At 38.5% G+C, this 13280-nt stretch overlaps 1 protein-coding gene across 1 annotated transcript in view; it reads right to left on the bottom strand.

Annotated features, from left to right (window-relative positions):
• The window catches only part of TNIP3 (TNFAIP3 interacting protein 3), a 157073-nt gene that overhangs the window by 16021 nt on the left and 127772 nt on the right, over positions 1-13280 (bottom strand). Inside the window, exons 12-16 of the mRNA XM_045997403.1 lie at positions 12928-12993; positions 11405-11536; positions 8936-9064; positions 3904-4023; positions 945-1070 (exon numbers count right to left, since the gene is read on the bottom strand). Of these exons, the coding sequence (XP_045853359.1) occupies positions 945-1070; positions 3904-4023; positions 8936-9064; positions 11405-11536; positions 12928-12993 (573 nt within the window). The remainder of the gene's footprint in view (positions 1-944; positions 1071-3903; positions 4024-8935; positions 9065-11404; positions 11537-12927; positions 12994-13280) is intronic.

Genomic DNA, 13280 nt, shown 5'->3' with positions numbered 1-13280 from the left:
TATTCTTTTTAATTTCTCAGAAAATGGTATGGCCAAATAATTTTTGCATGTAAAATTAAGAATTCCAAGTGAATCCTTGAAAATATGTCACAGAAGAAATTGAGCTTAACTCACAGTACACTTTGTATTCGGAAGAAGAGGATGACAAATAGTTAAACATTTCTTTTGAGACTAAGAATCCTGCAGCTCTGAAGCTATCACAGTATGTCCCGCAACAATTTCCTATTTACTGAAAAGCACTGGATGATTCTGCAAATCAAAAATTCTGTGGTTCATTTTCTTAAGCCAAAGTTGTGTTAGCTACATTTTCCTCATTAACATCAATATTTACTCATCATGCCACTTCCCGAGTCTACTTCTAATATATCCTATTACATTTAATTATAATATGTTTACATTTAATGTATTCTATTCCAATAAACTAGCGTTATGTGGCTTCCTTGAGAGTGATCCAGTTACATTTAATCGGGGAACCCACTGAATAAAATTCTCGGTTTCACTGTATTTTATATATATAAATAACATTTAGAAATATGTATGTTTCTGGAAGACAGGAACATTCCAATATGGCCCATCAAAGAAAATGACAAGAGTGTAGAAACAAATTCACGATGCTGGAGTGCTTTGGATTTGAATTTTGAGTATTAAGTAGTTCAACTCTCTTTCTACCAAGATAAATATTATGAGAAAAAGATCAAAAGAATTGAATTTTATAAAAGACTTTGGAATCCAATTTCTTAGGTAACTCCTTAATAGATTTAAGTTAAAAGAAATCGCCAGTCATTTTCATCTCTTTACAGGATTGTTTAAGAATGATTTCATCCCAGGTGCTTACCTCTCAAAGAAAATCAATGTCAATTAACAAAAGCCAAAGTCTTGAATTTTTTTAATTAAAAAAAAACACACACATGTGCTGGCAAAGATTATTTTGTTTTGACTTATACCTGAGAATTCAGTCTGTTCAACTGGGATTGAGTAGTTCGATTAATTTGCTGTAGCTCCTCTTTCTCTTGATTAAGTCTTTCTCGGTCTGATCGCTCCTTTTTGAAGTCTTCTTCATATATTTGCACCTAGGAAATATTGGCTCGTTGTTACTGTTGGCATCCTTTTCTCTAAACTATTAAAATGATTTCAGAAGAGGTGCTATCTGGGCTTGTCCAATATGAGTAATCCCTATCCTCTTTTCATCACTATTTCTTTATGGTGAGACTCCATCCTAATGGATCTGGCCATAATTTTATCTCTCGCTTTATTTAGAATGGCAGTTCTCAACTTTTTCCTCCTTGAGTATGTGCCAGGAATTCAGAAGTAAAGTAACAACATGGATATTTTGAAAAAAATATTCCCCTTACCTATCATTCGCTGCATATTTCCTTATTGTGATAAGCATTCCCCTTGCCTAGTGTTAAGTATCTCTACTTTGGAGCAAGCCATCCATCCCCAACACAAGGCTTTGATGTAGGAATAGTGTTTGAAGTTCTAAAAGACAGTTTACTGGCAATAGCTGTTAAGTGAAGCCACTAAATATTGGCATGCCAGTTTCCAAATATAAATAGTAAATTGAATATGCAATAGAAATTAAAGGCTCATGTATGTGAAAGAGCCAAGTATGATTGTTAAAAGGTATTCACAATTGGCCCCAGTAATTTTGGGGATATGTCATTTTTTAAAAAGTAGTAATATTTTAGTGGAATGCTTTGCAAGAAATATTCCACATATTCCAGAAAATCAAACCAAAAGAAAAACAGATTTGATCATTACTGTTTTTAACTGGCATAGTGTTAACTGATGGTTTGAAGACTAGTATGTGGAACTATAAAAATAAATGAAGCTTAGGGAATAAGGCAAAGGAATTTCTTTAAGACAATGAGTTAAATTACAACTTCCAAGGGAACCTAGTAGCTAGATTTTTGTCTATTAATACCAATGCACTCTGCACCTTCACCACGAATAATGCACCACGTTTTAACTAGAGGCTTATTAAAGTTGCTAACAATAGAACAACATGTAATACGCAAGAAAGGAAAAAAATTAAACATGTTATACAGATCTAGATTCAGATATACACATTTAATTTTTAAGGTTTCATCCACCAGAAGCACTGCAAGGGAACTACACCCAGCTAAGCAGACATTTTGTTTTGGTTTGGGTTTGGGTTAAGATCTGAGGCTCAGTTCCAGACAGAGTCAAACTAATGTTCTGTAAACAATTACCAGAGGCATTTGAAATGGGAGAAGCTCGTCTAATCAGAACTGAACACTCTTTATCAAACACAACACTGATAGCGATGTCATCACAGCAGCCAGGTGGCCAAGATTCTAGCTCAGTTTCTTTGTGAATTGAAATCCTTTAGTGTATCACATGACACCTGGCGATATAGTGATTGTGGGTGTCCAATTAAAACTGTGCACAGTTAAAATGTATATGCATAAAGTTAGCAAAAGAGCCACTCGAAAACTAAGGAGATGGATTCTGGACCTCTTGGGGATAATGAAAAAAAAGGATACCTGTCATTGTCTGCATCCAATATGAGCTAAACCATTGCTGCAAATTCTATGCATGTGTAAGTGACTCTCTCGCATGTGGGATACATTATATGAGAGCATCAAAGATGATTCAAGTGTCTGAACATAAGAAGTAGGTTTTTTCAGAGGAATCCTGGCTAGTGACAATGGTACTTTAGGGGTTGAGAATTTGGCAGAGCTTTAACACTCCGAATACTATCCTTATTCTCTTTCTAGGTTTATTTTTAAACCATGTATTTGATCCTGAATGTAATGGAGCCGAATATTCAAATGGTTTAAAAGAGGAGAAAATGCAACTTTACGATCAAGTGCAAGATCTAGAATTTTCTAGATTTACAGATAGGCTACTTCTTAGGAAGTGATAACGATAAACAACAAGAACGCAGTTGCTTCATTCTTTGGCGTATTGCATCAAGAATCCTTGGAGTTGGCCTTGCTCAGAACAAAACAGCCAACAAATCAGTTCCAGGGACACACTTCCCAGCTCTTTGTTCTATCACATCCTCTCCCCCACCACTAATATATTACTGACAATGTGTGCTTCAGAGATAGGATTCCTATATGTATCCTATATTTTTTGACATCGCCATGAACTGTTCCATGAACTTTATCTTCATTAGTTTATTTAACCTCTTACAGGAAAAGAGATATGATATGCATGGGTGGCCCCTCAGCTAAGCCAGCTCCAGCTGGCTGAACTAAATTTAGATCCAAATCAGTCAGGCAGTGCTCTGTGCCTACAGCCCTTTGTTGCTGATACCTGGAGAAGCTAACACCTTTACTCTTCTGTCCACTTGGTGACGTGGGGTTGAGGCTGGGTGAGTGGGGAGGAGGAGGGCCTTGCGTATCAATAAATTGCTAGGTGGTGCCATCCACATGCAGCTGTCGGTGAGCAGAGCTGGCTCTTCAGTGCTTACGATCAGTGCAGAGTATTTAACACTGCCCGCATTGTTCAAAGGCCTGGAGGCCAGCAGCTCAGAATAACAGCCTGGCTGCAAGCATTTTCTGAAAAGATTCAAGGGTAGTGTTTCAAGTTGGGGTGGTAGTGTTTTCAAAATAAATTGTGTCCACTTGAAACTCTCTAGACCAGTGCTAATAAAATCTCAGCAAAAGGTTAATTAGGAATATCTTCTTTTAACTGTATGATCTTGGATAAACCATTTCACCCATTTGAAACTCAATTCCCCTCTTATAAAGTGTGAGTTGGGCTAGCTGATATATATTCTCTTATCAAGCTTTAAAATTAGATAATTCTAATGAAAATAAATGGGAAAGGCTTTGGACACGTTTTGAATAAAAGATTTCCAAAAATGTCCAAAGGAGCATGAACAATGGGCGCTGTGTTTTCTACATGATCGCGCCACTTTCAACTTCTCACCTGCTGTTTGAGAACTTCCATTTCTGTTCGCATGTCCTCATGCCTGCACTCCATTTCAGACTTTCCCAAACAGTCCTCCGGAAATGAAGAACACTCAATTTTCAAGGCATCTTGAAGAGCCTATGTTATATGATAAGCACACGGTTGAGCTAAGAGTTACCACATCTTATGAATTCCTCTGTAATTGTTACAATGATCTCAAATGACCCCTGCAAGACAGAACTCCATTTTTGATGCTACCTTTCTGACTGAATAACTTGTCTTCTTTCTCCTTTCTTAGCATACAATTTTTTTTTTCAGAATCTCTGTGTTTTCTCCATGACAATGCTTATGTTATTCAACTGCCATTGTTATTTAGAAGGGCTTTTGATATTGATGTTGTTGGGGATCTCCCTCACCAAGCCAACCATGAAAAGAAAACATCTATAACCTTCCTTCAGATTCTCTGTTTCAGTCAAACACATACTTTATCAATAATGCTCAAAGTTTAGAGAGCATCAGAATCACCTGGAGAGGTAGCAAACATGCCCATCCCTGGGCACTGACCCCAGAGTTCTTGAATCAGTAGATGTGGGGAAAGAGTCTGAGAATCTGCATTCCTCAAAATCTGATGCTGCTGGTCCCAGATGACATTATGAATGATATTGTGCTATCCAGACCTGCCCCTGATAGGAGATAGCGAGACCCACGGAAGCGTGAACCCATGCAGATCAATATTCCTTAGATCTATTTTTTTGCTGCTCTTCTGCCCTGTCGGCCCTAGCCACAGTCATATTTATTCTCTAATAAAACATTCATTAACTCACTACAGGGTACAGAGAGTACTCTGCTTCCTTCCTTCCTTTCTTCTTCTTCCTTTTTTTTTTTTCAAGAGAGAGCACAAAAGTGTGCAAGATATGGGGCAGGGAGGGCAGAGAGAGAAGAAAGAGAGACTCTCAAACAGGTTCCATGCTCAGTGTGGAGCCCAACACAAGGCTTTATGTCATAACCCTGAGATCATGACCTGAGCCAAAATCAAGAGTTGGACGCTTAACAGACTGAACCACCCAAGTGCTCCATGCTTTCTTGACACTCAGCCCAACCTAGTGGTTTCACTGGTGAGGAGGTGAAAGCAACAAGAGACACTTAGAGTTGCCAACAAGATTACCATCATTATTCACTAGCCCATGATCTCTTACATTTACTATACTTCGTCAAATCATATAAAAGACATCGCCTCTATTCTGAAGACCTTGGTTCATGACGAGTTCAATAAATAGCCGTGAAAACTGAGACACAACATGCCTCATCCTGGTGTGGTCTAGGAGTCCACATACAATATGACTACTTGCTCATTATCAAATGAGTCCTTCATACAAACAATAAAGTTTCACTTTCAGAGTTCCAAGATTTCAATTCCTCTAAATTCAATTCCTCAGAAATTCAATTCCTGCTTTGGTAGCTTCAATGATGTGCGTTTGGTGATACTATTAGTAACTACTTTCCTGCGTTGCTGTACAATATGGTTATAAAGATAGGAAAAGCAAAGCAAAGTTACTATCTTAAATATGTGTAGACAGCCTAAGAATTTCCTAATAGAATATCTTTTAACCCTATGGATACTTCTAGCCTGATTCTAAGTATCATTTTTCAGGATGTAAGTATCATTTTTCAGGAAATCGTAAGAGAAACGAGAACTTCTTTCTTCCTCTAAGAAGAACTTAAAAAAACAACAAATGTTGTTTAATAATTTATGTTTTGTTAGAATTTGTTGCTAAGCTACAGAGTTTTAGGAAGTATCATATTAATTATAATTTTTAAAAATGTGTTAGTAGTAATGGTGAGAATCTAGGATGGAGTGAGCCAAATAAGACTTAAATCAAAAATGCTGATTTCATATCCTACCCCTATGAAGAGATTATTTTTGTGGGTCTTGTTATATTTGAATTTCCTGGTCTACCTTTCATGCTATTCAGGCTTCTAGAAATTTTACAAATGAGTCATAAATGAAAGGTGAGTTTAATCAACATTTATTCCATCTTGGGGTTTTCCAACTTCCTTGAACAAACACTTGTAACCTTCTCTAGAACAGTAATTTACTATCAGCACAGGCAAACTAAACAGATCTACCCATCTCATGACGGTGAGATGCTGGACAAATCAATTTTGCCCATGGGTGGCACTGGCTGACTGGCCTCAGGTAATTTCTCTCACTTTGGTTAAACATCTGGCTTCTCTTTAAGAACTCAAAGAAAACAATGCCCTTGGGTATTTCCTTCAAAGCAAGTAAGTTGAATTGAATACACACAGTTGTGTGAACTTCTGAAAACCATATGTTAATTACTAAACTGACGTGCTACAAATTTCTGCTGAGTGAATGGGTCAGTAGGCAGTCTGCTTGTGCAAGGAAGTTGGGCCCCAAATTCCATGCTGTGTTGGATGGTATGCACAATCAGCTACCCAAATCAACATTTTGAGTAACTTCTATTTAGTACAGTGATAAGGAAAGAAAAGAAAAGGAAAGGAAAGGAGAGGGAAGAAAAGAAAAGTCAAGTCAAATCTACAGTGTAAAAATGAATAGTAATATCTTACACATTTCATTAGACACTAATACATGATTAAATGAGAAAAAAACCTCATTTAGCTTATCATTGTATATCTATGTTTTTTAAATGACACTTTAAGGTATAGATGTGGCAGACAAAACGTTTATTTTTTTTTTTTTTCCACTACTCATAAGTAATGCATTATGCCTGCTAAAGCAGGAAACTCAGGGCCAGATTTGGCTATTGAACATATTAGGTACTAGCTAAATTATTTAATTAACTCATCCATTCAATATATATCTAAGAACACACTGTGAGCAAGGCCCTGTTGTTGGCATTCAGACTACAGCTATAACAAAACAAAACAAAACAAAACAAAAAACAGAAAAACTTAGGCCATACTATGACTGTTGTATTTGTGAGTCCTTGTCTCCAAATAATACATATTCAAATTGTGTTTTATAACTGCATTCTTATAAAGATGAATATAATAATATTAATATGAAAACTTTTTTCAACCTGAAGGTCCATTTTTTCTCCTGATTTTCAGGGAAATTAAACATATTAATAGGCCACTACAAGTATCATGAGCCCTTAGTACTGTGCCTACTAGCCTGATCGAGAAGTCAGTTCCGCAAAACTCCTCCTTCATGGAGATTACAGTTGAGATCAGGAGACAGGAAACAAATTTGATAATAGGAGACACTGAACATACATGAGATAGCAATAAATTACAAAGAAACATTAAAATAGGAAATATCAGATGTGGGGTATGTAGTTTTAATTAGGATGGCCAGAAAAATCTTCTTCTCAGTGAGATGACATTTGTATAAAGGCCTGAATTTTACTCAAAGTAATGGTTCTTACTTTCTCAATTTTATTATAATCCTAAGGGTTAAAATTCTTTACTGACTTTTAAAACATTTCTGTTGACTATAGATACAGATACACAAAAATGAAGGGTACATGTAGACATGAGCAAAAAACAGAGTTCTTGGCTGTTCTAATTTCTACAGCATTTATATTCTTGTGCCGACACAGAAATGAATTAGAGAACAGAAGAAAACCTATCAAACGATATATCACAAATGGGAAAGATTTCAAATATAATCTCAGTGTTTGTTCCTCTAATTCATCTGTGGAGGATTTCCAACAGAGAATAAAAGGGAAAATTCATTTGCCCTAAATTTGTATCTCTGACCATGGTTTTCCTCTCTTAGAGATTGTTCAGGAAGTTAGTCACTACTTTCCCATCTTCTGATCAGTAACTTATCTCACAAGCAGACGGAGTTTAGCAGCACATTTGTAAAACATCCTGTCAACTGTACAGGCACAAACTTAACACTTGGGGGATCTTTAAATGATCCTCTCAACACTAGTTAACCACAAGATGCACAATCCAAAATACAGGTACTGGGTACATTTTCAAGGCCAATCTCCTACTCTTGTTTTAGAAGATAATTTCTGTTACTTTGGGTAAGAAATCTCTAACTTGAGGGGTGCCTGGGTGGCTGAGTCGGTTAAATATCTGCCTTTTTAGCTCAGGTAATGATCCCGGGGTGCATGGGGCTCTCTGCTCAGCAGGGAGCCTGAGTCTTCCTTTCCTTCTGCCTGCCGCTCCCTGTTTGTGCTCTCTTTCTCTCTCTCTGTCAAATAAATAAATAAAATCTTTAAAAAAATGAAATCGCTAACTTCAGACATGAATATCTTGACTCAAACATGTACTAAAGTATTCCTATGGTCCACATCTGATGTGGCTCTCTGAAAAATCAACGGCAAAGGATTTGTTTTCTTGAACAAGTCAGCAATTCCTTCCCCAGGAAAATGAAGCTGTTAGCTCTCCGAAGACACACAGACACACAAATGCACAAACTCTCCCTAGTCATCCTTTGGTAAGCAATTCACAGGTAGCCCCTTTAGAATAGCTAAGTTGAAGCAAAGGCATTTAACCACTTGTGTTTTTCTAACAGACTTGCCCCTCCAACCCCCTGTCCCCCACTGGGACCCCACACCCCAATTAAAAGTGAGTTTTAGGTTTCTTCTCGGGAAGGCCACCATCTCAGCCTTGGGTTTGGCATTTTGCATGATTCCACAGAGTCTGCATCACAGCCAGTTCCATAGTGATGATTTTAAAGAGCAGCCTGTTTCCTCAGGAAACTTTTGCGGTTGACCAAGAGGTATGCTATTGTTCACAAAACATATTTGCTTTATATGGTTCTTTGAACTAAAAAAAAAAAAAAAGTTCTTTCTGTCTTCTAAAATTTCTCCTTGTTTCTCTTTTTCATGATGATTCTTTGCAGGGACACTAATTCCTTAAAGCCTCCTTAGTCAAGTATGGCTGAAAGATGCAGACAGGAGTGACTGAGAAAATTACAGAGAAGTTCTGTGCAAGCTCCCAGGACTGGGAGGAGCACTGCAGCATGAATTTTGTTGTGACTCTCAGGTAAGAATGTGCTCTTTATACAGGGACCTCCCCTTCCATCTCCCCAGCTTGTCCCGGCTAATACCTTATTGAGGCGTTTTATTTCACACTCATAATGTTCCTTCTTCTTGCTCACAAGAGCATTTTTTTCCTTCAAGAACTTATTTTCTTTCTTCAATTCATGTAATTCTTCGTGTAGGCTCTCCTTTTCCTTCTGAAGTAAACAGCAAGAAAACAAAATCCAAATCAATAAAATTCAGAGGAGATAATTTGTAGGAATACTTCTGAAATACAACAAAAACAAGACCTGCTAGATTTTCATTTAATTGATCCATTTAAGCAATATTCTTTGGGTGGAGGACAGGGTTCGGATTGAGAAAATCTTTCTTTATTACTCAGTGCTACTAAGTTTTATGATGCCAAAAAAAGCTTAAAACGCCCAATCCTCACTTTCAAGGGTCAAATAGGTCCACAGAATAAGCTAGTTCCCATGTACTATTACAAAGTGATAGTTAAGTGACTTAGTGAAAGTAATTAAACTTCTAAAAAGAAAAAAAAAGCATCATTGCAACAAAAATACAAAATATCTCAAAACCCAATCCTGCCTGCATCATTCTGAACTGAAGAGAAGGAGAAGAGGATACAACCTCAGGCAAATAAGAGCCTTTACCACAGATAATTATTCAGAGCACTGTATTATTGTTATTATTACTTTTAAAAGGTAGAGATTTTAAAAAAAAGACAAAAAAAGGTAGAGATCAATTAGTCCAACTGCCATCACTCCTCCATGTTCCAGATAACCTTCAAGATGTCCTGTGGTTTAAATAATTGAAGCAAGGCTTGTTGCTTTGACACTAGTGGGCTCTGGATTCAGACAACATCTGTCTTCTAATTCTTAATTTGTATTTTAGATAGTAAACTTTTTCTGGAGTGAATTAGATTCTTAATGGCATTCAGATTTTAACCTAATAAAATAAATATTTCAGAATTTAGGTAAATCAAGATGAGAAGATAGCTAATATGTAGGTTAAAGTATGCTCTTTTAGTGATTAATATCTCCCAATATAATAATGAGATTTAAGATATCTACTTTAGGTTATTCTTTTCCGTTTGTTTTTGTTTTTTAGTGAAAACCCTTCTATTTGCTTTAATTAGAATGAGCTCATATACTCATTCTATGTATGAGTATACATAGAATGTATGTATTTTCTTTTTTTTTTTTTTTTTTTTTAAAGATTTTATTTATTTATTTGACAGAGAGAGAGATCACAAGTAGGCAGAGTGGCAGGCAGAGAGAGAGGAAGAAGCAGGCTCCCTGCAGAGCAGAGAACCCGATGCGGGGCTCGATCCCAGGACCCTGAGATCATGACCCGAGCCGAAGGCAGCGGCTTAATCCACTGAGCCACCCAGGCGCCCCTTTTTTTTTTTTTTTTTTTTTTTTTTTTAAAGAGAATGTATGTATTTTCTAATCATTTTCTAACTTGGCATAATTTGGAAGAAAAGGACTTCACTAGAATATGGTTCCAACTGCATGAAGGAACAATTGCCATGATTCCTGGTTGGTCAGGGTCTAAATGGAAAAGGAAGGTCCTGCTCCAGGACCAGAAGGAGTTGCTAAACCTTGTTTTCTTCTCACTGAGACAGAGACACCCTTCCCAAAATAGGAAACCTACACCGAGGACTGTCTGCACTGATTTTAGGCACTGCGTTAAGATTGGTGCATTTGTTAAAATACAGCCAATGCCTCACAGAATCAGTCACAAGACTTCACCTTAGAATATTTACAATTCTTGTGTTTTGTTAACATACATTAAAAAATGAGAGTCCATTAGAACTTAAGGTTTTTCTCCCATTTTCTACAATATTCACTAGCCTCAAAACCAAGGGTATTTTAGGAGAGGCCTTTCGCCTTCATGACCACCACCTTGCTCCAGCGGGAATTAATGGAGACTTAGAATCTGGAGACGGGGTTCAACTCCATTTTCCCAAGTACTGGGCTGGCAAGGGTGGCAAGTCATGCATCCTCTTCACATCTCAGCTTTTTTGTCTTTAAAATGCAAAGATAATATTTTCCTCAGGGATGAGAAGAGCTTGTTAAATGAGATAATGAAGGTGAGGCCCCTTTTTAAAACGTCCTAATTTTATGATGATAAAAGCCATGCTTATTTGTAAAACTCTGTAAGCTGAAAAGCAGCTGTACAAATACAAGGTACTGTCCTATTATTATTAACACCAATAATAAAATAATATATATGAGTAAAATCGAAAGAGCAAAATTCATCTTCTAGGCAGAAATGCACTAGAAAGACAGCTCCAAATCTCAGATCCGTTCTCTCTGCCGGTAGATCAGTTCTCTACCGACACAGGACCGCAAGCCCATTTGGTCAACAAAGGAGGAAGCGAGCGGGGCATGTCCCTCGTTCGGATTGCCGAGCACTGCGCCGTTCTGCGCCTCTACGGACTCGCGCAAGCCCTCCGCCCTCGCATACAGGTGTGGGGTCCGGCTACTCCCGGCCGCCGCGCGGGGGAGGTCCGCTCCGCGAACCCCGCCCACCTCCTGGAGCTGCAGCCGCTCGCGGGTCAGCTCGCACAGCCTGTCGCTCTCTCTCTGACTCTGCTGCCGCTCCTCCTCCTGCGCGCTGAGAAATCTTTCTGCGGCGTCCAGTTTCGTTTTCAGCTCCGCGACCTGGGGAAGTCGTTCACAGAGCGTTGCAGAAACCGCTTCTGAAACTCACACTCTCCTCCCCCCTCCCGGATTTATTCCCACCGAGTGCACTTGGGGACAGACACGCCCCACTCCTGGGCGGGCCCCTAAGGGGAGAGGCTCTACTTCCCACCCCCCCATCGCAGATGTCTGGACAACTGCATCTAAAAAAGGGCTTCCTCTACGGAAGGGAAAAACCGCTGAAACAGACTTCAGCCCCTTCCCTCTTTTCTCCAAACCACACCACGTCCGAGGGAATAAAGATTTGGACCTTGGACGGGGTGAGGGGACACTTCTGGGCCTGTCATCCTATTCCTAACTCTCAAAATGGGCCTTTTCCTGACTTGAAAAGGGCGGCATCGAGGGATAGTGGGTAGGTGAATATGTCTACACCAGAGAAAAACAATGGCTTTTAACTCATCGGTAATGTGCAATATTGGACCCCCTACGAAAGGCTGAATCAGCCCTCAGAATGACACCGGTTCGGTTGAGAAGCTTTAGGAAAGGGTTCTTCATCAAAGATGCCCGTTGTTAACCCCCGTCTTATAAACCCGCGAGCCATTCTTCCTAGCAGCTTAGACATTTTCTCTGGGATCGTGCTCTTTAAAATCTGGGGACACAAAAGCTGTCCCAGAATGACTATAACAAGGTTACCTGACCATGGCCTCGTGTAGTGGAACATTATCGTGCACTAACTAAATTTAATACTATCAAAATGGAGAAGAGCAATACTGTTATGTTACTCATTGTGGTCCGGTTTCTTAAATCTGAATTATTCAGGGGAATTTACTTTCTCCTTTTCCCTCTTTTTGAACGTGAAATAATTTAAAATGATAAGTTGATCCTTCCAAAAATTTCTCACCAAAACTAAAGATTCTTTGACAGAGAACACAATTTAGGGGGGAAAGGGAATGCACCACTTCCCCTCACACTTTCACTGTTACCTTGTTTATTTCTTTATCTGTGTAAAGAGCTTATGCTGTCTAATTAAAGAAGTAGAGACCTGGCCTTGCAAAAAGCAGTATGAACCTTAAACCATCTGTCACCTCACCTATAACCTTGTGTGTTCATTCCTGCTAGGATATTCTGTGAGCTATGATAAATGTGTACATAAGAACTCTAGAGACACCTCGAGAGGCTATTTTTGGTACTTTGTTTTCTGTATTGCCATGCTCAAGATAATTCACTGATATCCTTCATTAATCTTCAGTACCAAGAGGCCAATAATACACTCAGCACCTTCCCCCCACCCCCATCATTTTTCAACAGTTGGCTAGTCACGAATCTCCTTCAGCTGAAATCAGTGAGAATCTTCACAGATTTGGTCCCACTGTTTATTGATTTAAACAAATACTAAACAGGGAGGTGTTTACCTTTCTTTCATATAGCTCTTTCATACTTCTAAATTGCTGATCCCATTGCTGGTTGACTTCCAGGAGCTGAAATTATTAAAATTTGGTAAATCAATATGGATTTTTGCCCATTCGGAAATTTGGCCAAAATGAAATCACTTTTTTGGGGGTACTAAGATCTTGCAAGCCATGGGTGAAGACAGTATTCCTTTCACCAAGTACTGGTAGGGCTGCGATGATTTAAATGAGCACACTTTTCCTGTTTTCACAAGTGGCTCATGTATGGAAAACTATTAAGTCTTCTGTATATCTTGACTTGTCAGCTGAACCACTTACTAGCAACTTTCCACTTTGCTTTGTTATTTGAATTTTCA

Source organism: Meles meles, chromosome 2 (genome assembly GCF_922984935.1).
Source record: "Meles meles chromosome 2, mMelMel3.1 paternal haplotype, whole genome shotgun sequence".
Lineage (NCBI taxonomy): Eukaryota > Metazoa > Chordata > Mammalia > Carnivora > Mustelidae > Meles > Meles meles.
This window is presented reverse-complemented; position numbering and strand designations above follow the sequence as displayed.